General features: G+C 43.1%; 2 protein-coding genes across 2 annotated transcripts in view; one reads left to right on the top strand and one right to left on the bottom strand.

The window, feature by feature from the left end:
- Nucleotides 1–25,244, top strand: LOC106606417 (galectin-3-binding protein A-like). The gene is made up of 4 exons (XM_082976098.1): nucleotides 1–198; nucleotides 23,009–23,142; nucleotides 23,582–23,854; nucleotides 24,153–25,244. Exons 1-4 carry the CDS (start codon nucleotides 1–3, stop codon nucleotides 25,231–25,233), a joined length of 1,686 nt encoding a protein of 561 aa, XP_082832224.1. The 3' UTR covers nucleotides 25,234–25,244.
- LOC106606431 (metalloproteinase inhibitor 2) overlaps nucleotides 1–26,063 on the bottom strand; it is a 60,563-nt gene that overhangs the window by 25,329 nt on the left and 9,171 nt on the right. The gene's annotated exons all lie outside the window — the stretch shown is intronic.

Here is a 26,063-nt window from a genome sequence, read left to right on the forward strand (position 1 = left end):
ATGACTATTCGCTTCCTCATCTTCACCAATCCCACCACCTGGAGCCAGCAACTCGGATGTTCGTCCCAGATGTTTGTCCAACGCTGTCGCCCTACCTGGATGAGAGCCCGGGCCGCTCTTCTCAAGACCACCTCCAGGTATCGACAACAGGCGGACCACCACCGGACCCCTGCTCCCCGCTACCATCTTGAGCAGAGGGTATGGCTGTCCACTCGGAATCTGTCCTTCCGGGTGGAGTCCCGTAAACTTTCCCCCCGTTTTATTAGACCTTTCCCCATCTCCAAGGTCCTTAGCCCCTCTGCTGTTCGTCTTCTGTTGCCCCGCACTCTCCATATACATCCCACTTTCCATGTATCTAGAATTAAACCTCTGTCTCACAGCCCTTTGTCTCCTGTTTCCAGGCCCACCCCTCTCCCCCCTTCTCATTGACGGCCATCCGGCATACACTGTGAGGCTCTCCTGAGTGTTTGACCTCAGGGCAGGGGATTCCTGTACCTGGTTGACTGGGAGGGTTATGGCCCGGAGGAGAGGTGCTGGGTCCCCGCTAGGAACATCCTGGACCCAGCCCTCATCGCTGAGTTCTGCCGCCGGCACCCCGTTCAACCAGGTATGTGCCCGGGTGGGACGCCAGGTGGAGCTCCTAGAGGGGGTCACTAACACACCCTGATCTGTTTCACATGTCTTGTGCTTGTCTCCACCCCCCTCCAGGTGTCTCCCATTTGTTCCGTTATCTCCTGTGTATTTATACCTGCATTTGATGTTTGTCTGTTGCCAGTTCGTCTTGTCCCGTCAAGTCCTACCAGCATGTTCCTGTGTTTCCTGTGCTCTAGTTTTTCTTTGCCTTCCCAGTTCTGACCTTTCTGCCTGTCCTGACAGTGATCCTGCCTGCCGTCCTGTACCTGCCCGACTCTGATTTGGATTACGACTCTTTGCCTGCCTTGACCTACTGATTGCCTCCCGTCCTGTACCTGCCTGGCTCTGATTTGGATTACACCCCTCTGCCTGCCTTGATTTACCTTTTGCCTGCCCTTTGAACTATAATAAACTCTGAGACTTGTACAATCTGCCTCCTGTGTCTGCATCTGGGTCTTAGCCTGAGCCCTGATATGGGCAGAGTTATATAGAAAACGGATTGGTCTACTCCAGCTTAAAGTGACGAGGTAGATGCTGGCTACGCAAAGAAGAAATCCAAAAGTAATCATTATGTCACACATTCAGAGTAATCCAATGGATTACATTACCAATGACTTTTATTGTCATATAATCTGCGATCAGTAACTGATTACATTTAAACAAGTAATCTGTCCAGCACTGATTAGTACTTGCTGAAAGTGTACTGTGGTCTCTATACGTATTTGGACAGTGAAGCCAAAAATGTTTGTTTGTACATGAACAGCCTATAATTCTGTGAGGGAGAGTTTGCTGATGTAGATTTAGTTGTGTTAGTTATATGTGTTTGTACAGTGGGTGCGAATAGCCAGGTAAGATTATTGACACACATTATTGTAAACTTTTCTCTCACTTCCTGGGAAAATTAATGTGACAAGTTATGATTCCCAATAAGTCAGTTATGGTCATGTGTGTCCCGAAAGTGGTCATTGTGATTTAGAAAAAAACGATGGAAGTTTATTTGCACATTTTTTACAACGCAATTCTATCCGAATTCCAGTATAGTCCTTGGCCAGTATTCATTCAACATCTCAGAGTAGGAATGCTAATCTAGGATCAGATCCCCCAGTCCCTGTAATCTATTTCGCTACCATCTAAAAAGACAAAACTGATACTAGATCAGCACTTCTTCTCTGAGATGCTTTATGAATATGGGCCTTGATCCTCTAGTCTAGACACTTACTGTGATACAGTACGTGTGTAGGAGTGGGGAGTTTGTTTTTGCCGAATATTCCAGCAATATTTCCCCACCTCTTCTGGCAAAGAATTCCAGGAATTAGTTTAAAGATCGGTATCATATGTATGTCAACAACAAATAAACAAACAAACCAACAAAACAAACCATCCAGCTCCCATTTATGCTAATTTCTAAATTAGCAATGAGTTTTCTGCAATTTACTAACAGGACGGCATTGGTGAAGAAGCTTGACTGTGTTGAAAAGGGCCAAGTGCAATTTATAGGGACATAAGACCTCAAAAGTAGTCTAATGTAAAGATGAGTCCACATCCCATGCCATCAGTTGTATACAGATATGTGCCTACCTCAAATGAATGGAAAAGATCAACACAGCAAATCTGGGAATTAAATGTTGCTTATCTCTTCCATTCATTTCAGATAGTGGTATAAACACTTTATTTTAAGGTAAATATATCATTAATATGACATAAACGATGAACAACTAAACTTCCATAGTGTATCTTTAAATTATAATGACTACTGTGTATTAGCACCAGGGTTGGGTAGTAACGGATTACATGTAACAGGGATAACGTAAATCAGATATAAAAAATGAAGTAACTGTAATCAACCTAGATTACTTTAGAAAAATGTGTAATCAGATTACAATTACAGTCTTAAAAACAGATGATAACATATTGGATTATGTGTGCTATAAGTGTTTGCCTTAAACACACTGAAATAGCAGATTTTTGGAACATCTTGGAAAGTTTGGAAATCACCTTTCAGTGGTAATGGAAGCTTTTCCCTTCTGTTCTAATCTATTGGAAATTGACTGCTCTCCTTGGTTGCTTTTCACAGAAACATTTTGTAACCACAAACGTCAGTCCCCACCCACTAAGAACTGAATCATATCACATTTCATTAAGATCTTTGTTTCAAAAGGACATTTCACATTAGACAACACCCTGTTCACTTCCCATCAAGCACTGGGATGTCATAACCAGCTTTCTCTTAATGCGTTACATCTGCCTATTGACGTCTTTATCATCCTGTTATGGTATGGGTGGGTTAGACGTTCAAGTGACCATTTCCTCTTTTACTGGCCACAAGCTGCTTGGTGGCTGGGTGTAATAGGCCTTTACTTTCACAATCAAAGAATGAGGATTGGGACAGCTTTCCCTGGAGGTGGACAGTGAACCTGACCTTTACGCAGTGATGACCTTGCATCAAGAAAATGCAGCTGAACCAGAACGTGTCCAAGGATGCTGGGGGGTTTGGTGGGAGAGGTAACTGATGATTGGTCTACATCAGCATAAAATGAAGAAGAAATCCCGATTAGCACTTTTTGCAAATATAAAGGGCTCTCCATATGTATTTGGAGAGTGATGTTAAACGTTTTTTAATTGAATAACCTTTGATTCAGTGAGGGACAGTTTGCTCTTGTAGATTTTGTGTTAGCTCTATGTGTTTGTACAATGGGTGAGAATAATCTGTTAAGATTATTGGCACACATTATTGTAAACTTTGCTCTCATTTCCTGGTAATATTAATGTGACAACATTGATATGACAAGATATGATTCCCAATAAGTCAGTTATGGTGTCCTGAAAGTGGTCATTGTGATTCAAAGATGCTAATTGTTTACAACTCAAATCAGTATGGACTTGAATTGAGTTGTAAACAAATTGTTATGTAAAATTGTAACTTGAATATTGGCTGCATGGTGTATACTTCTCTGGGAGTGTCACAGGGGTCGTGAAATGGAGACCAAGACGCAGCGTGGACAGTGCTCATTTACAATATTTTAATATTGACACTTGACAAAATAACAAAAACAACCAACACAGTCCGTCAGGTACAAAGACAAAAACGGAAAACAACTACCCACTACCCCAAAGGAAAAACAGGCTGCCTAAGTATGGCTTCCAATCAGAGACAACGAAAGACACCTGCCTCTGATTGGAAACCATACCCGGCAGAACATGAAAACCAACACATAGAAATAGACAACTAGAACGAACCCACATAGAAACAGAAAACCCCAAATACATACAAAACAAACCCCCCTGCCACGCCCTGACCATACTACTATGGCAAATGGATATCATAAGGTGAATGCACCAATTTGTAAGTCGCTCTGGATAAGAGTGTCTGCTAAATGACGTAAATATAAATGTAAATGACCTCTTTCACTGGTCAGGACGTGACAGTGTGTCATGCCCTGACCTTAGAGATCCCTTTTATTCTCTATTTGGTTAGGTCAGGGTGTGACTAGGATGGGAAAATCTATGTTTTCTATTTCTTTGTTGGCCGGGTATGGTTCTCAATCAGAGGCAGCTGTCTATCGTTATCTCTGATTGGGGATCATATTTAGGCAGCCTTTTCCCACCTGTTGTTTGTGGGATCTTATTTTGAGTTAGTGCATGTTGCACCACTGTCGTCACGGTTTGTTAGTTTGTTTATTGTTTGTCTTGCGAAGTTTCACATATTAATAAAGATGTGGAATGATACTCTCGCTGCGCCTTGGTCCTTCTCTACACACAAGCCTGACACTGGGACATTAGACCTATTACATCAGAAGACCACTTTTAAGGTCTAAAACATCTGACAAACTTAGATTTTGGAGTGTTATGTCCCTTTAATTAATTGAACACAACTGCATTGCTCTGCAGACAGTGCAGGTATCCCTTCTTTGACCTCAACGAGACAAGCTGTTAAAACAGAACTAGTGCAGGTCTCACTGACTTCAACAGGAGATTGTTCACCACTGTGGATCGGTCTGCATTAGAAAATAGACAGACATAAGGTTTTCATTTGCACAATGAGGTGGGATTTGTCAAAGTGCAATGTAAGCAAGCAGCCCCCTTCTGAACGTATGTAGCACACTGCAAATACCCACTGAGGCTGGGGGGAATGGTCCAACCTCGCTAGCCCAAATTATACACTTGCAGGGACAGAAATACTCCCTCTCAAAGGAATTGCCCAGTGAGACCGAAAAAGAGGGTCTCATTGTGGGAACTAGTGGGCGTCATGTCAGTGACCCACATCCTCTGCTCACCCCCCACCACATACACACACACGCTCACATACACACCGACACACACACACACACGCGTGCACATACACACACAGACACTTGACACATACATACCGACACACACACACACACATGCACACGACACATACACACCGACAGGTGGGCACACATACACGCACAAAAACACACACACACACGACACACACAGACAAGTGTGCGCACACACACATGGCTCAATGGTGACCTGACCGCTACCCTGCCCCTTCACCCCCTCCCCCCAGGCCTCTTACTCCTCCAACTCTTTCCATTACTGCTGTCTTTCATTTAATCCCAGTTCCTCCACTCTTTCATTTGATCCCACTGGACAATTCCCATGGTCTTCCATTCATCAGCAGATCTATTAATATCTTAGTATTGAAGACTCCCTGAAACACTGAATGATTTGTGTTGGCTGTCTCCTTCTTTGGGGCGATGATGAGGTTTAACTGAACAGCTGTGGTAAGGTATGAGTATGAATATCCCTTTAAATGTCTTGAGAATGTCCTCTTGAGGCCTGGACATAATGTCTGATTGCATATGATTCACATCAGGGACTCTGGTCAAGTGGACCACAATGCACCACAGTGGACCACTCAGCCTACGGTGTGACTGCGTGTTCACCCAATGAATCACAATGATTCACATGAATTTCAACAGTGTGTCTACAGTAAACAGAGACTGTGGAGACAGAAGAGAGTTGTTTTGGAATTTTCGGAGGTGTATGAGGTAACATTCATAGCTACTTACTCATGGTGGAAATTAAATTGAAGTTTACTGTGAGATTTTATAAGAGCACACTCATTTCCTCAGGCAGACCCCGGATATGACACAGACACGTCCGGGAAAGTGTTCCCGGGAGAAAAATGACTTGACATTTTATACAGTAGAATACAGGGGACAGAGTTAGGAGATAACCTGTGATAACTGTTCTTTTTGTGTACGATCCACCCCCTGACAATTCCACCCCTCATGTCTGTATGGGTCATTTATGATTGTACGTGTGTGTAGGCATTGTAAGTGTATGAGTAAATGACCAGTATTATGCAATACTGTGAGAGTGAGGTGGAATTATGTCATCAGTGATACTAGCACAGAATTTCAATCCTGTCTGGCCTTTTCAACCAGACGCCACTGGGCTGTGACACAGCAATGCATTTCCCTCCTCCAGAGACAAAATACATGGGATTACTCCTATCAAAACAGTCTTACCACGCCTCTTCTTCAAACAGTCGGCATGTTTCAACAGAGATGCACTGCACAGTATATGACAGATGTTTGTAAACATGAGCTGTAATAATTATAATTCTTATCAGCTCACGCACTCCTTGGCCTTCCCCAGACTAAACCATCATGTCTACTTTCTGGATTATGGATTAGGGGAATTTAGATGTGTCATATTCATTATTACACACAGGATCTCTTAAAAGGGATAGTTTAGTAAGATTACCTTTTTTATATGAGTTCATTTGATATGGGCATGACATTTAAAACATTGCCTTTTTCAGCAGGACACGTTTTGGAACTTTTAGTTAGAAATATGCTATGTAGAACAAACATGCCTCTCCGACATGTAGAACAAGGAATAGAGTAGGCTCTATTCATGGCATTTCTATGTGCAGCATTCAACAATGTTTGGCAACTGAAAACGGCCCATTCCTCCACCAGACAATCCCATCCCTCAGGTTTCTATGTGACTCACTGTCGATAACGCGGGTGTAATGTAAGATGTAATAACGTGGGTGTAATGTAAGATGTAATAACGTGGGTGTAATGTAAGATGTAATTACGTGTCAGTGATGTAAGTACAAGTGTTGTAAGAGGTGAACCTCCTGCCCAGGACTGTCAGGGCTTGCATGTTGCCAAGTAACGTCATTGAACACTTCTGACTGATAGATATAGAGATACTAACTAGTGTACAGTAACTGATATAAATACAGAGAGATACAAACTAGAAGACAGTAACTGATATAAATACAGAGAGATACAAACTAGAAGACAGTGACTGATAGAAATACAGAGATATACTAACTATAGGACAGTGACTGATATACAGTTGAAGTCGGAAGTTTACAAACACCTTAGCCAAATACATTTAAACTCAGTTTTTCACAATTCCTGACATTTAATACTAGTAAAAATTCCCTGTCTTAGGTTAGTTAGGACCACTTTATTTTAAGAATGTGAAATGTCAGAATAATAGTAGAGAGAATGATTTATTTTAGCTTTTATTTCTTTCATCACATTCCCAATGGGTCAGAAGTTTACATACACTCAATTAGTATTTGGTAGCATTGCCTTTAAGTTGTTTAACTTGGGTCAAACGTTCCGGGTTGCCTTCCACAAGCTTCCCAAAAAAAGTTGGGTGAATTTTGTCCCATTCCTCCTGACAGAGCTGGTGTAACTGAGTCAGGTTTGTAGGCCTCCTTGCTCGCACACGCTTTTTCAGTTCTGCCCACAAATTTTCTATGGGATTGAGGTCAGGGCTTTGTGATGGCCACTCCAATACCTTGACTTTGTTGTCCTTAAGCCATTTTGCCACAACTTTGGAAGTATGCTTGGGGTCATTGTCCATTTGGAAGACCCATTTGCGACCAAGCTTTAACTTCCTGACTGATGTCTTGAGATGTTGCTTCAATATATCCACATCATTTTCCTCCTCATGATGCCATCTATTTTGTGAAGTGCACCAGTCCCTCCTGCAGCAAAGCACCCCCACAACATGATACTGCCACCCCCGTGCTTCATGGTTGGGATGGTGTTCTTCGGCTTGCAAGCCTTCCCCTTTTCCTCCAAACATAACGATGGTCATTATGGCCAAACAGTTCCATTTTTGTTTCATCAGACCAGCGGACATTTCTCCAATAAGTACAATCTTTGTCCCCATGTGCAGTTGCAAACCATAGTCTGGCTTTTCTATGGCGGTTTTGGAGAAGTGGCTTCTTCCTTGCTGAGCGGCCTTTCAGGTTATGTCGACATAGGATTCGTTTTGCTGTGGATATAGATACTTTTGTACCTATTTCCTCCAGCATCTTCACAAGGTCCTTCACTGTTGTTCTGGGATTGATTTGCACTTGTCGCACCAAAGTACGTTCATCTCTAGGAGACAGAACGCGTCTGAGTTGCTGAGTTGTATGACGGCTGCGTGGTCCCATGGTGTTTATACTTGCATACTATTGTTTGTACAGATGAACGTGGTACCTTCAGGCATTTGGAAATTGCTCCCAAGGATGAACCAGACTTTGTTTTCTGAAGTCTTGGCTGATTTCTTTTGATTTTCCCATGATGTTAAGCAAAGAAACACTGAGTGTGAAGGTAGGCCTTGAAACACATCCACAGGTACACCTCCAATTGACTAAAATGATGTCAATTAGCCTATCAGAAGCTTCTAAAGCCTGACATCATTTTCTGGAATTTTCCACTCTGTTTAAAGGCACAGTCAACTTAGTGTATGTAAACTTCTGACCCACTGGAATTGATACAGTAAATTATAAGTGAAATAATCTGTCTGTAAACAATTGTTGGAAAAATTACTTGTGTCATGCACAAAGTAGATGTCCTAACCGACTTGCAAAAACTATAGTTTGTTAACAAAAAACTTGTGGAGTGGTTAAAAAACGAGTTTTAATGATTCCAACTCAAGTGTATGTAAACTTCCAACTTCACCTGTAAATACAGAGATATACTACCTAGAAGACAGTGACTGATAGAAATACAGAGATATACTAACTAGAGGACAGTGACTGATAGAAATACAGCAATATACTAAGTAGAAGACAGTGACTGATAGAAATAGAGAGATATACTAACTAGAGGACAGTGACTGATAGAAATAGAGAGAGATACTAACTAGAGGACAGTGACTGATAGAAATAGAGAGAGATACTAACTAGAGGACAGTGACTGATAGAAATAGAGAGAGATACTAACTAGAGGACAGTGACTGATAGAAATAGAGAGAGATACTAACTAGAGGACAGTGACTGATAGAAATAGAGAGATATACCAACTAGAGGACAGTGACTGATAGAAATAGAGAGAGATACTAACTAGAGGACAGTGACTGATAGAAATAGAGAGAGATACTAACTAGAGGACAGTGACTGATAGAAATAGAGAGAGATACTAACTAGAGGACAGTGACTGATAGAAATAGAGAGAGATACTAACTAGAGGACAGTGACTGATAGAAATAGAGAGAGATACTAACTAGAGGACAGTGACTGATAGAAATAGAGAGATATACCAACTAGAGGACAGTGACTGATAGAAATAGAGAGAGATACTAACTAGAGGACAGTGACTGATAGAAATAGAGAGAGATACTAACTAGAGGACAGTGACTGATAGAAATAGAGAGAGATACTAACTAGAGGACAGTGACTGATAGAAATAGAGAGATATACCAACTAGAGGACAGTGACTGATAGAAATAGAGAGAGACACTAACTAGAGGACAGTGACTGATAGAAATAGAGAGATATACCAACTAGAGGACAGTGACTGATAGAAATAGAGAGAGATACTAACTCGAGGACAGTGACTGATAGAAATAGAGAGAGATACTACTCACTCATGACGGTAACTGGAATAGGGGCGGCAGGTAGACAAGTGGTTAGAGCGTTGGGCCAGTAACCAAAAGGTTGCCTGAGCTGACAAGGTAAAGATCTGTCATTCTGCCCCTGAACAAAGGCAGTTAACCCACTGTTTCTAGGCCGTCATTGCAAATGAGAATTTGTTCTTAACTGACTTGCCTAGTTAAATAAAGGTGAAATAAAAAAATGCCATGATGAAAAAGAGTTTGAAACTAGGTCTATGTGGCCTTATTTAAGTCAGAATCCTCTAGAAGAGTATTGACCTTACGATGACCCCGTTTTCAAACTGCCAACCTCTGAATACAAGTTAAAGTGTTTTCAAGAATGTCTACAAAAACAACAACTTTTTCCCCCAATTATAACAATACTGTTATAGCAGAACTATTCTCTCTCTGTCTGTCTGTCTCTCTCCACAGACATGAGGTGAAGTGGTCAAGCCTCCACCCTTATTCATTGGTTCTGTAATAAACAGATATACTATTGAACTTTGTTCCCACGACAGTTAAAAATACATCAGAGTTGCTCTGTGATGCTGAGCTAACCAACCCTGTTGGAGCACTGAACAGCTTCTAGGGCTGACGTCATATTGACAGATGTTTGCTTGACCTGCAGCAATCACAGTCAGTCTGAACTGATCACAGCTGCTGGAGTGGACAAGGTTACAATAATAGAAATATAATTACTGGAATGGATAAAGCCCCTCAAACCACAGAAATTTGACAGGTCTGTTCTAGTGGTTATATTTCTATGGTTCTATCCAGGAGTCCAGTACTGTGCTAATTATGTGCTTCTAGAAACTGAAGGTCTCATATAGGGTCAGAGAGGAGTTTGGTCAGAGAGGAACTCAGCCTCCATAAGGAGTATTTACAATTGAATATGATTGAAGGAAGGGCCCCATCTAGTGGAGGAATAATAGACATGGTTCATGTGGGCTTTTAGAGGAGGGAAAGTTCTATACAGAGAAGCACAGAAGACCTAGATAGACATGGTTCATGTGGGCTTTTAGAGGAGGGTAAGTAATATACAGAGAAGCACAGTAGACCTAGATAGACATGGTTCATGTGGGCTTTTAGAGGAGGGTAAGTACTATACAGAGAAGCAGAGTAGACCTAGATAGACATGGTTCATGTGGGCTTTTAGAGGAGGGTAAGTACTATACAGAGAAGCACAGTAGACCTAGATAGACATGGTTCATGTGGGCTTTTAGAGGAGGGTAAGTACTATACAGAGAAGCAGAGTAGACCTAGATAGACATGGTTCATGTGGGCTTTTAGAGGAGGGTAAGTTCTATACAGAGAAGCACCAGCCGTCATCAAGGAAAAAGCATCATCCACATCACTGTATGTTGAAACGCCTTTATTCAAGTGCAAGCATAGATTTTATAGTTGATATTGTTGTTAGTAGGGTGTAAAGCTACAGTACCTCGAGAGCCAGAGCAAGGACATTTAAATAAATTCACTTGTATTAACAAACAAAAAATGAGGAGATACCATAGCTAAAAAGGAACTTCAGCCAGTGGTGTTGGACGTAGAGAAAAACTGTGCTTTAAGTAAGGCACCATCACCCTGGATCTACACAGTTGATGCAAGGAGACATTAGACTACTTTTGAGGTCTAAAATCATCTGACACATTTGGATTTTGGGGATTAAGGTCCCTTTAAAGGGCAAATTCTGTATTTTATAATTTGAGGGTGAAAATTAGTCCATGGGCCAGGATTAACTAAAATCTATGGTTCGGTTTCATTTAAACAGCCACTACAAATTTCAGTTATTGTCACGTCCTGACCAGCAGAGGGAGTAGTTGTTTAGTATTTTGGTCAGGACGTGGCAGAGGGATGTTTGTTTTGTATGGTGGTGGTTTTGTGTGTGTTAGAGAGGGGTGTTTGATTTATGTGTTCCTGGGTTTTGGGTGTATGTTCTAGGTTAGTTGTTCTAGGTTGTATTTCTGCATGTTGTCTAGTTTAGGTTTTCTATGTTTAGGTTTGGGTGCTGGACTCTCAATTGGAGGCAGGTGCTTTCTCGTTGCCTCTGATTGAGAGTCCTATATATGGGTAATTGTTTGGTTTAGTGTTTGTGGGAGATTGTTTCTTGTTTTGCGTGTGTGAGCCTTACAAGACTGTTTTGTTGTTCGTGAGTTCGTTGTTTTGTTATTTTGATGTTCACTTTGATTTCAAATAAATATCAAGATGAGCATCCACATTCCTGCTGCGTTTTGGTCCTCCATTCCAGACGACAACCGTGACAGTTATACTTTAGCCCCCGCTAGCTAAAAGTCAGTGGGAGTGATAGGGGTATCCATCACACATTTTACATTTGAGTCATTTAGCAGATGCTATTATCCAGAGCAACTTACTGGAGCAATTAGGGTAAAGTGACTTGCTTGAAGGCACATCAACAGATTTTTCACAGTCGGCTCGGGATTCTAATCAGCAACCTTTTTGTAACTGGCCCAGCACTTAACCGCTAGGCTAACTGCCGCCCACATACATTACATTGTAAAATACTGAACTTCCCCTTTAAGACATACTGTACTTCATTCTGGATCATGTATTGACCCAATAAACATATCTAAATAGCACATGTTAAGGGTCATAGACTAGTACCTGATGAAGCTGGTGACACAGGGGCTGCAGGCTTGGCTAATCTCTAGGGTGAGGTTACTGGACCTGTTGGTGATGTTGAAGTGTGGGTCGAGAGAGGATCAGTTTGTGGGTGCTGATGTTCCTCTCCTCCACTTCCAACTTCCCCTTCCCATCTCTGTTCCCTGTGGGGCTGAGAGTGTAATTTAGTTTCAGTGTAGTTTAGCGACATGTGTTCATTCATTCAATAATTTATTCATTCATTTAACCTTCATTTAACCAGGAAAATAACATTGTGCCTAGTTTTTATGGGTTCAAAATGTCTGATTCTCCCTGAGTATCAGTGTTACACAGATTTGTGGTAGAAAAAGGCCTTGATCAGACAAGGAATCCAGACTGGTAGAAAGAGGCCTTGGTCAGACTGGGAACCCAGATTGGTAGAAAGAGGCCTTGGTCAGACAGGGAACCCAGATTGGTAGAAAGAGGCCTTGGTCAGACTGGGAACCCAGATTGGTAGAAAGAGGCCTTGGTCAGACAGGGAACCCAGATTGGTAGAAAGAGGCCTTGATCCGACAAGGAACCCAGATTGGTAGAAAGAGGCCTTGGTCAGACAGGAAATCCAGACTGGTAGAAAGAGGCCTTGGTCAGACAGGGAATCCAGACTGGTAGAAAGAGGCCTTGGTCAGACAGGGAACCCAGATTGGTAGAAAGAGGCCTTGGTCAGACAGGAAATCCAGACTGGTAGAAAGAGGCCTTGGTCAGACAGGGAACCCAGATTGGTAGAAAGAGGCCTTGGTCAGACAGGGAACCCAGACTGGTAGAAAGAGGCCTTGGTCAGACAGGGAATCCAGACTGGTAGAAAGAGGCCTTGGTCAGACAGGGAACCCAGATTGGTAGAAAGAGGCCTTGGTCAGACAGGAAATCCAGACTGGTAGAAAGAGGCCTTGGTCAGACAGGGAATCCAGACTGGTAGAAAGAGGCCTTGGTCAGACAGGGAACCCAGATTGGTAGAAAGAGGCCTTGGTCAGACAGGGAATCCAGACTGGTAGAAAGAGGCCTTGGTCAGACAGGGAATCCAGATTGGTAGAAAGAAGCCTTGGTCAGACAGGGAATCCAGATTGGTAGAAAGAGGCCTTGGTCAGACAGGGAATCCAGATTGGTAGAAAGAGGCCTTGGTCAGACAGGGAATCCAGATTGGTAGAAAGAAGCCTTGGTCAGACAGGGAATCCAGACTGGTAGAAAGAGGCCTTGGTCAGACAGGGAATCCAGACTGGTAGAAAGAGGCCTTGGTCAGACAGGGAATCCAGATTGGTAGAAAGAAGCCTTGGTCAGACAGGGAATCCAGACTGGTAGAAAGAGGCCTTGGTCAGACAGGGCTCAAAGGTATTTTCCTGGATTCCTTGAGTCCTCTCACTTTGCCTCCTTCACAAAACATCAAGGAGAGCATTAAAGGAGAGGGCACATCAGATCTTCTCCACCAACGCTCTCCTTTTCCCTCTGATGTTTTGGGAATGAGACAGGGAGAATTTTGAGAAGGAGACGGGAAAGAGGAGACAAGGAATCAAGGATAATACTTTAGAGATCCACCCACAGTGAAGCGTAGTAGCGTACGTCTTTCACAAACGACCCCTGCATCCTCCTTGTGGCAACAGTCGGTCAACCCCAGCCTTTGAAGGGACAGCTGGACAGGGACTTCTCGGTTCCTTTGCAGTCCGTATCATCCAACCAGATTGAACCCGATCCTTGGATACATAAAGCAGAGGATAAACAAAAAGCAAGCGGAATCACGTGCAGAAATCACTAAGGACCTAACATACCCGGACAGTTGGGAAGAGGGTATGACAGAGCCTTTTCCCCCACAGGAGGCTGAAAAGATTTGGCATGGGTCCTCAGATCCTCAAAAAGTTTTACAGCTGCACCATCGAGAGCATCTTGACTGGCTGCATCACTGCTTGGTATGCCAAATGCACCATCCCTCGACTGCAAAGCACTACAGAGGGTGTAGAGGACAGCCCAGTACATCACAGGGGCCGAGCTCCCTGCTATCCAGGACCTCTCTATCAGGCGTGTCAGAGGAAGGCCCGGAAAATGCCAAAGACTCCAGCCACCCAAGTCATAGACTGTTCACTCTTCTACCGTCCAGCAAACAGTAACGGAGCACTGCCTCTAGGATCAACAGGCTCCGAGACAGCTTCTACCCCCAACACATTAGACTGCTAAATAGTCATACGATTGCTAAATAATATAGTTAATTAAATGGTTCCCTGGATTATCTGTACGGACTCTATCTTGCACTGACTCTACTCACAAGACTATACATTATATACACACTATATACACACTCATTCACACACAATGACATACGCACACACACTTTTACACTCATCGTATGCTGCTGCTACTCTGTTCTTTATTTTACTCTTATTATCTATCCTGATGCCTAGTCACTTTAACCTGCCTTCATGTACACATCTACCTCAAATACCTTGTACCTCTGCACATTGATCTCGTACTGGTACTGCCTGTATATAGCTCCACCCTACATGGTTGGGGAGGGCTCATAAGCAAGCATGTCACGGTAAAGTCTACACCTGTTATATTCGCATCATGTGACAAATAACATTTGATTTGAAATATGCAAAAAAATACTAATTGACTCTTTCTGCTGGTGCTGCCTGCCATTCCCACAAATCACTCCCTATTGGAACTTGCTCCCTCCAAGAATCCCACATTTTTTGTGATCATATTGCTAACATCTATCCAATCCTCTCATATCTAGTCCCCCAGGGCAGGGGTATTCAACTCTTACCCTATGAGGTCCAGAGCCTGCTGGTTTCTGTTCTACCTGATAATTAATTGCATCACCTGGTGTTCCAGGTCTAAATCAGTCCCTGAACAATGAATAAAAACAGTAGAACTGGCTTCGAGGTCCAGAGTTGAGTTTGAGGGCCCTCGGGGCTAGAGGGTTGATTTGGGATCCTGAGTTAGTGGCTAACTTATTGTTTCCAATGACTCCTGGTGGCAAACACATGTAAGGACACACCAGGGTCATATTCATTAGATGCACGCCGTTTCAAAATGTTGTGCAACAGAAAATGAAAAGGACGATTTTTTATTGTGCAAGTTCAGATGATACCTCAACATTTAACAGATTTTTTGTCCGTTTTCTTCCATTTTGTGACAGGTGAATATGACGCAGGTGGTCCCTCCCTGTTTCAGTACATTTTCTTCCATTTGGTGCCTAATGAACATGACCATTGTACGATTCTTACCCACTCTATGTCCATCAAGTAACAGCAGATGAGTGGAGGCTGCTGAGGGGAGGACAGCTCATAACAATCACCCGTCTTCAACCCAATTGAGATGGTTTGGGATGAGTTTGACCGCAGAGTGAAGGAAACACAGCCAACAAGTGCTCAGCATATGTGGGAACTCCCTCATAAAGCTGGTTGAGAGAATGCCAAGAGTGTGCAAAGCTGTCATCAAGGCAAAGGGTGTCTATCTTGAAGAATCTCAAATATAAAATTGATTTTGATTCGTTTAACACTTTTTTTGGTAACTGCATGATTCCGTATGTGTTATCTCATAGTTTTGATGTCTTCACTATTATTCTACAACGTAGAAAATGAAAAACCCTTGAGTAGATGTGTCCAAACTTTTGACTGGTAGTGTAGATAGAGGACTTTCTACCTGTGCCATTACAGCACCTGTGACAGCATGGGCAGCGCCATTGAGGCTATCTCCATTTTAAAGTCTACACAAAAATCACCATACCTTAACAATGTATCCAATAAAAATCAAACGAGTTGTGAAATACCTGCATTAAGTAAGTCAACTGTGTCATACAGTCTACAATGCTATTTACACTCCATACATTGTATTGATAAGGAATCCTTGCACATTTTGTTGATATCCTGTACTTAATGTAAGTTAATGTAAAGTAAATGCACAACAGACAATCAAGTATATCTAATCGCGCCGGGGGAATGGTCTCTATTTCGGCGTGAGAGAGGGACTTGAGAGTGTAGGTGGAATGCGGCCTACCATGTGTCCATAGCTAAACTGCTACAGGAAGTTCTAGGCCTCGATTACACCCCCACCCGAGACCATATGCACAGAAGTATACAGTCCGCACCAATGAATGGGGAGCCGCCCAGACCCATAGTAGATAAATTCCACTACCTTCAGGAGAAGGAGGATGTCTTCCGTAAGGCAGCGCGAGCTGCTCCCATCACCCACGAAGGCCAGAATATTCACATTTACCCGGACTACACGGGCGCATCATTAAGAAGAGGTCAGCCTTTAACGAGGTGAGGGGGCTCCTACCCTGTCTGGACACCAAGTTCGGCATTCTTTACCCAGCTGTACTGAAGATCACTACTCCCTCCAGCGAGCAGAAGACATTCTTAGACCCAACCAAAGGCCAAAGAATACATTGTCGCGCACCTACACACAGGACAGGCGACATAATACCAACTAGCCATTGTGGGCTCATACTGTGAACCTGCACTAGCCGTGCTAACGCGTCCAAGGACCAACTAGTGAATTCATATCTTGATTAGAAACGTGCCTTCACCCTGCTGCCAAAAAAATGACAATTATTCATCCAGTAACTTAAAGTTATGAACAATGATGGTATGTATAGGGTGGCATGTTCTCAGAAGGACAATATAGTTTGAATAGTATTTTATGTACAGTACATGCCACAATGAGCTTTTACCAACTAACTGCGGCTGTACAGCCACGTAATTATTAGCCTAGTCGCTACCTAAGGCTAGCCACTGAGCTCTCTTTCCATGCCTTAATAGGATACCCTACTAACATACTGTGAGCATGTTTAATACATACACATTTATACTCCCAAAGGACCAGGTGTATTATTCTTTACTATTTGACTGGTTGGTCCGCCCTGGTGTTTGGTGGCGGATGGCACGGGTTTGCAGGTTGTATAGACGAGCGAAACACTGCAGCTCTGCAGGACAGGTATTAATTCCCAAGTGCGTGCCAGTCAATTTCCGGTGTTCTGGCTTGTTAGGATGTTCAACAGAGGGTTATATTTATACAAATGTTGAATTTTACTGGGTTTGTTTTCCAATTTAATTAAATGTTTTTTGAGTATTTGTGTGTGTGTGTGTGTGTGTGTATATGTATGTACAGTTGAAGTCGGAAGTTTACATACACCTTAGCCAAATACATTTAAACTCTGTTTTTCACAATTCCTGACATTTAATACTAGTAAAAATTCCCTGTCTTAGGTTAGTTAGGACCACTTTATTTTAAGAATGTGAAATGGAAGAATAATAGTAGAAAGAAGGATTTATTTCAGATTTTATTTCTTTCATCACATTCCCAGTGGGTCAGAAGTTTACATACACTCAATTAGAATTTGGTAGCTTTTCCTTTAAATTGTTTAACTTGGGTTAAACGTTTCGGGTAGCCTTCATCAAGCTTCCAATAATAAGTTGGGTGAATTTTGGCCCATTCCTCCTGACAGAGCTGGTGTAACTGAGTCAGGTTTGTAGGCCTCCTTGCAAGCACATGCTTTTTCATTTCTGCCCACAAATTTTCTATAGGATTGAGGTCAGGGCTTTGTGATGGCCACTCCAATACCTTGACTTTGTTGTCCTTAAGCCATTTTGCCACAACTTTGGAAGTATGCTTGGGGTCATTGTCCATTTGGAAGACCCAAGCTTTAACTTCCTGACTGATGTCTTGAGATGTTGCTTCAATATATCCACATAATTTTCCTGCCTCATGATGCCATCTATTTTTGGAAGTGCACCAGTCCCTCCTGCAGCAAAGCACCCCCACAACATGATGCTGCCACCCCCGTGCTTCACGGTTGGGATGGTGTTCTTCGGCTTGCAAGCGTCCTTCTTTTTACTCCAAACGTAACGATGGTCATTATGGCCAAACAGTTCTATTTTTGTTTCATCAGACCAGAGGACATTTGTCCAAAAAGTATGATCTTTGTCCCCATGTGCAGTTGCAAACCGTAGTCTGGCTTATTTTATGGCAGTTTTAGAGCAGTGGCATCTTCCTTGCTGAGCGGCCTTTCAGGTTATGTCGACATAGGACTCGTTTTACTGTGGATATAGATACCTTGTACCTGTTTCCTCCAGCATCTTCACAAGGTCCTTTGCTGTTCTTCTGGGATTGATTTGCACTTTTCGCACCAAGGTACGTTAATCTCTAGGAGACAGAACGCGTCTCATTCCTGAGCGGTATGACGGCCATGGTGTTTATACTAGCATACTATTGTTTGTACAGATGAACGTGGTACCTTCAGGCGTTTGGAAATTGCTCCGAAGGATGAACCAGACTTGTGGAGGTCTACAATTTTTTTTTCTGAGGTATTTGGCTGATTTCTTTTGATTTTCCCATGATGTCAAGCAACAATGGCACTGAGTTTGAAGATAGGCCTTGAAATACATCCACAGGTACACCTCCAATTGACTCAAATGATGTCAATTAGCCTATCAGAAGCTTCTAAAGCCTGACATCATTTTCTGGAATTTTCCAAGCTGTTTAAAGGCACAGTCAACTTAGTGTATGTAAACTTCTGACCCACTGGAATTGTGATATAGTGAATTATAAGTGAAATAATCTGTCTGTAAATAATTGTTGGAAAAATTACTTGTGACATGCACAAAGTAGATGTCCTAACTGACTTGCCAAAACTATAGTTTGTTAACAATAAATTTGTGGAGTGGTTGAAAAACGAGTTTTAATGACTCCAACCTAAGTGTAAACTTCCGACTTCAACTGTATCTAAGGGGCCAAATGATTTAATACACAGCGTATGACAACAACAGTCACCAAATGCTTATCGGAGCTATCTCAACTCATTCTAGATGTGGACAACAGATATGCCTCTTCTCCGACTCCTGAACTCTACAAAGAGAGACTGCTACACCAATCGGAATTTGACATTCTTTCCACCAAACCAACGGAGCAGCTTCTGTTTATGTCAAGGCAGACATTTTATGAACACAGAGAGAAAGCTGGCAAGTTATCTCACCAGCTTTGACAATGCGCTGCTAGCAGCACCATACCTGAAATCTGTGTTGCAGCTGATTTAACTTCTACCAATCCCAAAGAAATCAACAATAAATTGTAAGCAATTCTATTCTGCTCTTTACTCATCAGAGACTCTTCCTGACACATCTAGTATGCATGCATTTCTAGGCAATCTGGACATCCCCTGTCTCAATTCAGGTGAACTCATATGCTCCAGGACACTTTACCCTATGTGAATCCATTGAAGGTCTGACCTTTATGAAAATAGAATGTTTTTTGAAGGAATATAGAAAAGCAGAATCTCATGTCATCCTATTATAACAAATGTTTTGTTTTACTGGTGGTTTTTGAGTAAATCTATTTTGATACACCCTGAGTCTTTTATTTGGGGCGTTTGGGAATCATACAAAATCAACATAGACATTGACCTCAAAGAAGATGGGCATTTGTCTACATTAGGTAACTTTCACATCAACTTTTAGGTTAGGATTTAGGGTTAGCCATTGTTTTGATCATGTCAAAGTTTGACGAGATTAGGCTTGACCTAATCCTTGATATACAGTGCCTTCAGAAAGTATTCACACCCCTTGAATTGTTCCACATTTAGTTGTGTTACAAAGTGGGATTAAAATGAATTTAGTTGTCATTTTTTGTTAATGATCTACACAAAATACTCTAATGTCAAAGTGGAAGAAAAAAAAGATTTTGATTAGATAAGTATTCAAACCCTGAGTCAATGCATGTTAGAATCACCTTTGGTAGCGATTACAGCAGTGAGTCTTTCTGGTAAGTCTATAAGAGCTTTGCAAACCTGGATTGTACAATATGTGCCCATTATTCCTTAAAATATTCTTCAAGGTCTGTCAAGTTAGTTGTTGATCATTGCTAGACAGCCATTTTCAAGTCTTGCCAGAGATTTTCAAGCCGATTTAAGTCAAAACTGTAACTAGGCCACTCACATTAAATGGTGTCTTAATAAGCAACTCCATTGTATATTTGGCCTAGTGTTTTAAGTTATTGTCCTCCTGAAAGGTGAATTTGTCTGCTAGTGTCTGTTGGAAAGCAGACTGGACCAAGTTTTCCACTAGGATTTTGCCTGTGCTTAGCTCTATTCAGTTTATTTTTATCCTAAAAAAAACTCCCTCGTCCTTGCCGATGACAAGCATGCCCATAACATGATGCAGTCACCACCATGCTTGAAAATATGAAGTGGTACTCAGTGTTGTGTTGGTAACTACAATGTTGTTGATCCATACTCAGTTTTGTACTACCTCCTATTACAGCCATTAACTCCCTCGTCCTTGCCGATGACAAGCATGCCCATAACATGATGCAGTCACCACCATGCTTGAAAATATGAAGTGGTACTCAGTGTTGTGTTGGTAACTACAATGTTGTTGATCCATACTCAGTTTTGTACTATCTCCTATTACAGCCATTAACTAGCGGGACAACTTCCGGTGAAACTGGAGGGTGCGCAATTCAAATAAATAATCATAAAAATTATGGATATTAAACATTTAGGTACATACAAGTGTCTTATATCGGTTGAAAGCTTAAATTCTTGTTAATCTAACTGCACTGTCCAAATTACAGTAGCCATTACAGCGAAAGCATACCATGCGACAACACAGTACGAACCAGGCTAAATGGAACTCACTGAATAGATTCCATGTTGCAGAGTCTAGTCCAGGGACATGGAGAAGCAACAGCAGCCACAGAGTGATTCCACGATTCGGAATTTTCACTAGCCAGCTAGGAAAACTGACAAACAGATAAGCAATAGAAAAATAGAAGAAATTGGCATCCTGAGTGGCTCAAATTCTAAGGCATCCCGGGCTGTATCCCAACCTGCTGTGATTGGGAGTCCCATAGGGCGGCGCACAATTGTATAGAAAACAGTATATACATATGAGATGAGTAATGCCAGATATGTAACCATTAAGTGACTAAGATACCGTAGAATAGTATAGAATACAGTATATACATATGGGATGAGTAATGCCAGATATGTAAACATTATTAAAGTGACTAGTGTTCCATTCCTTAAACTGGCCAGTGATTTCTAGTCTATGGGTATAGGCAGCGGCCTCTAATGTGCTAGTGATGTCTGTTTAAATGTCTGATGGCCTTGAGATAGAAGTTGTTTTTCAGTCTCTCGGTCCCAGCTTTGATGCACCTGTACTGACCTCGCCTTCTGGATGATAGCAGGGTGATCAGGCAGTGGCTTGGGTGGTTGATGTCCTTGATGATCTTTTTGTCCTTCCTGTGACATCAGGTGCTGTAGGTGTCCTGGAGGGTGGGTAGTTTGCCCCCGGTAATGCGTTGGGCAGACTGCACCACCCACTGGAGAGCCTACAGCACCCGATGTAGTTGCCGAACCAGGCAGTGATACAGCCCGACAGGAAGCTTTCAATTGTGCATCTGTAAAATTTGGGTTTTAGGTGACAAGCCAAATTTCTTTAGCCTCCTGAGGTTGAAGAGGCTCTGTTGCGCCTTCTTCACCACACTGTCTGTGTGGGTGGTCCATTTCAGTTTGTCAGTGATGTGTACGCCAAGAAACTTTAAGTTTTCCACCTTCTCCACTGCGGTCCTGTCGATGTAGATGAAGTCTTGAAGTCAACAATCATCTCCTTTGTTTTGTTTGATGTTGAGTGAGAGGTTGTTTTCCAGGCACCACACTCCCAGAGCCCTCACCTCCTCCCTGTAGGCTGTCTCGTCATCGTTGGTAATCAAGCCTTCTACTGTTGTGTCATCTGCAAACTTGATGATTGAGTTGGAGGCATGCTTGGCCATGCAGTCATGGGTGAACAGGGAGTACAGGCAGGGGGGCTGAGCATGAACCCTTGTGGGGCCCCAGTGATGAGGATCAGCGGAGTGGAGGTGATGTTTCCTACCTTCACCACCTTGGGGCGGCCCGTCAAGAAGTCCAGGACCCAGTTGCACAAGTTGGGGTTCAGACCCAGGGCCTCAAGCTTAATGATGAGCTTGGAGGGTACTATGGTGTTGAATGCTGAGCTATAGTCAATAAACAGCATTCTTACATAGGTAATCCTCTTGTCCAGATGGGATAGGGCAGTGTGCAGATTGATAGCGATAGCATCGTCTGTGGATCTATTGGGGCGGAAAGCAAATTTTAAGTGGGTTTAGGGTGGCAGGTAAGGTAGAGGTGATAGGATCCTTAACTAGTCTCTCAAAGCACTTCATGATGACAGAGGTGAGTGCTACGGGTTCAGTTAAGTTCAGTTACCTTTGCCTTCTTGGGTACAGGAACAATGGTGGCCATCTTGAAGCATGTGGGGACAGCAGATTGGGATAGGGAGAGATTGAATATGTCCGTAAACACACCAGCCAGCTGGTCTGCACATGCTCTGAGGACACGGCCAGGGATGCCGTCTGGACCGGCAGCCTTGCGGGGGTTAACACGTTTACATGTTTTACACACGTCGGCCACAGAGAAGGTGGGCCCACAGTCCTTCATGTTCTGTCAGCACAACAATTTAAAACCTTTTGCTACAGTTTGCCTGATGAATATGACTCATTGCATGACTTTGCCACCAGGACGCAGTGGAAAAAATAAGTATTAATAGCATTGTCAATAATTCTGAATCCCAAATCAAACCTCAGCAACCCCCTAGCCCCTAGAGACTTTTGTAAAAGTATGAGAGGATTGAATAAGCGTTAGCAATAAGACGACGAGGAATTTGGGATTCTTGGAGGGAGCAAGTTCAAATAGGTAGTGATTTGTGGGAATGGCAGGCAGCACCAACAGAAAGAGTCAACTAACTTAATTTAATACACCAAAATATAATATTTTGCTTATTTCTGCACATGATTTTGCTTGCTCCTTGTTTATCCTCTGTTTTGTATCCAAGGATCGGGTTCAATCTAGTTGGATGATATGGACTGCAAAGGAACCGAGAAGTCCCTGTCCAGCTGTCCCTTCAAGGGCTGGGCGTTGACCGACTGTTCCCACAAGGAGGACACAGGGGTCGTTTGTGAGAGCGGGACGCTACTACACTGTGGGTGAATCTCAATAGTATTTCCACTGATTCCTTGGCTCCTCTCTTCTCGTCTCCTTCTGAAAAGTCTCCACGCCTCCTTCGCAAAACATCAGAGAGAAGTGAGGAGAGCATTGGTGGATAAATTCCAATGCTCTCCCTGATTCCCTCTGATGGTTTTAGGAGGTGAGTTGAGAGGATGCAAGGAATTGAGGAAAATACATTTAAGATTCACTCTGTGTGTCTGCAGCCCCTGTCTGACCAAGGGTTAGGGAAGAAACAGCCATAACAACGACACAAGGTTATTTTCCTGGTTAAATAAAGGGATGAATTAATGAATTAAAACGTGTTCTTAAACTTCACCGAAACTAAAATACACACTATCAGCCCTACATATTCCTACTAATCATGTACAGTCCTAATCACGTGTATTCCTCATACTGTACAGGCACAGATTTGACCAGTGACATAACACATTTCCTGGACCACAGTCTGGGCCTGTCAGATGACCTGGGCGAGCTGTTTGACCGTGGGGATGACTGTGACTTCCTCATCACAATCCAGAGCCCCACAGGGAACAGAGATGGGGAGGGGAAGTTGGAAGTGGAGGAGAGGAACATCTGCACCCACAAACTGATCCTCTCTCTCTACCCACACTTCAACATCACCAACGGGTCCAGTAACCTCTCCCTAGAGATTAGCCAAGCCTGCAGCCCCTGTGTCACCAGCTTCATCAGGTACTAGTCTATGACCTTTAACATGTGCTATTTAGATACACTGTATGTTTATTGGTTAAATACATACACAAGAATCCAAATGTGTCAGATGATTTTAGACCTCAAAAGTAGTCTGTCGAGATGAATCCACGTCTCCTTGCATCAATTGTGTAGCTCCAGGGTGATTGTGCCTTACTTAAAGCACAGTTTTTCTCTAGGTCCAACACCACTGGCTGACGTTCCTTTTTAGCTATGGTATCTCCTAAATTTTTTGGAATACAAGTTAATTTATTTAAATGTCCTTGCTCTGGTTCTCTAGGTACCTTTACACCCGCAAGATTGACGTGACCGTCTCCTCTGCCCAGTGCCTCCACAAGCTGGCCTCAAAGTTTGGGGTGAAACGGCTGATGCAGGACACTGGCAGGCTCTTCACCGTACTCCTCCCTGAGGACCCCTCCTTCTACACCCAGGTCTCCCTGTACCAGTACTCCGTCCAGACCGGGGACCTGCTGCTTCAGGAGAACTGCCTCCAGTACCTGGCCTGGAACTGCGAGGCTCTGATCAACTCCCCGGCCTGGAGCGACCTCTCCACAGACTTCCTGATGGCCCTCTTGGCACGGTCTGACCTTGTGGTACCGGACGAGGGGTTCCTCCTGCAAGCGCTGGAGAGTTGGATCATAGAGAAGGGTGACTCGACCGGCACCGAGAGCCAGGCGGCCATGTTAGGCCACATCCGCTTCCCGATGATCCCTGCCGAGGAGCTCTACGACCTGCAGTTCACCTCAGAGCTCTACAGGAGCCACGAGAAGCTCTATCGTGTCAGCATGCTCAGAGGCTTCCAGTTCAACGCCTTGTCGTTCGACACTCTGAGGAAGCACAAAAGCAGCGAGAGTGAAGAAGAGCATGATTACCATCCCAGGATCTCCACTGCTGAGCCATGGAGCGTCACCATCAACTCAACCAACAAAGAGCCACCACGCCAAGATATGCGTTATGATTACAACAGGCGCTACAATAACTACCAACCTTATTACTCCACGCCAGACTATGTCAACTCATTCACAACACCAAACCACAATAGTGTGATTTACCAGACCAAGGAAACCAACCCCATCAGTTGGTCAGCAAGAGTCTTTAAGAACCAACGAGAATGTTCCAGGTGTATTTCCTTCCCCACTGCCAGTCTCTCTCTCCAAAGCAGCCTCAGACAAAACCAGACCAACAGTGTTCGCTTCAGCAACCAACTGCTCCTAACATGCGAGGGCAGGTATGTCTTTCACGTCCAGGACTTCAAGAACGACATGGCCCAGATCCCTACTAACAGCAGTCTGGCCCTGTCCAACCCCTGTCCTGAAGGCCAGTATGACTTTCGCTTCGTGGTGAGACCAGAATACATCTGATAGCACTGCCTGGCACAGATGCAACAATTCTCCTAACACACATCCACAAATCTAATAATGATGTCCCTGTTGCCAATCAATTGCTAATTTCTTTTAGTCAAGAGTTTGAAATTATGGCAATGTAGTTTTAGAAATATGTGATGGATTTTATCATAATCCTTTGTTGATTTGCTGAAAGCATATCAACATGTAGCACTGTTCTTACATAAGTATTAAGCAATAACTATAACATCTATGCTTGCACTTGAATAAAGGCATTTGAACATGCAGGGATGTGGATTATGTTTTTTCCCCCAAATGAGGGCTGGTGCTTCCCATAGAAAAAGCTAGAGGACTCTTGTGCCCAAAAGCCTGTTTTGCCATGGCCAGCCCCATTGTAGACTGTCACCATTTTGAAGTTGTCTACTGGGTGGGTGGGACTTCATATGGGTTAAGGAAGGATTACATAATTCCAATCGGGTCATCAGGAGGGATCAGCCAATGAATTATAGTTCTGAGCAAAAGTTTCCATAACTGCAGGCGGTAGTAAATCGCCAACCTTGCCTTTATACCTGTTCAAAACACACTGCATGTGACAGTATGCACCCTTTCAGTTTGTTTGTCAACTCATAGAAATAGTAGAAGAAGAAAATTGACTACTTCAAAATGGAGATGGCCTCAATGGCGCTGCCCATGCTCTCACAGACGCCATAATATGACAGATTCAAAGATCTGATGTCTATCTAGGTCTAATGTGCTTCTCTGTATAGAACTTACCCTCCTCTAAAAGCCCACATGAACCATGTCTATCTAGGTCTACTGTGCTTCTCTGTATAGAACTTACCCTCCTC

The sequence above is a fragment of the Salmo salar genome, chromosome 06 (assembly GCF_965601325.2).
Source record: "Salmo salar chromosome 06, fSalSal1, whole genome shotgun sequence".
Classification (NCBI taxonomy): Eukaryota; Metazoa; Chordata; class Actinopteri; order Salmoniformes; family Salmonidae; genus Salmo; species Salmo salar.

Excerpts from the sequence above, each read along its gene's own strand:
- LOC106606417 (XM_082976098.1), top strand. The coding sequence starts at position 1 with ATGACTATTCGCTTCCTCATCTTCACCAATCCCACCACCTGGAGCCAG. Across the intron at positions 199-23,008 it reads GCTACCATCTTGAGCAGAGG|TTGGATGATATGGACTGCAA; the intron begins GTATGGCTGTCC and ends GGTTCAATCTAG. Across the intron at positions 23,855-24,152 it reads TGTGTCACCAGCTTCATCAG|GTACCTTTACACCCGCAAGA; the intron begins GTACTAGTCTAT and ends CTGGTTCTCTAG.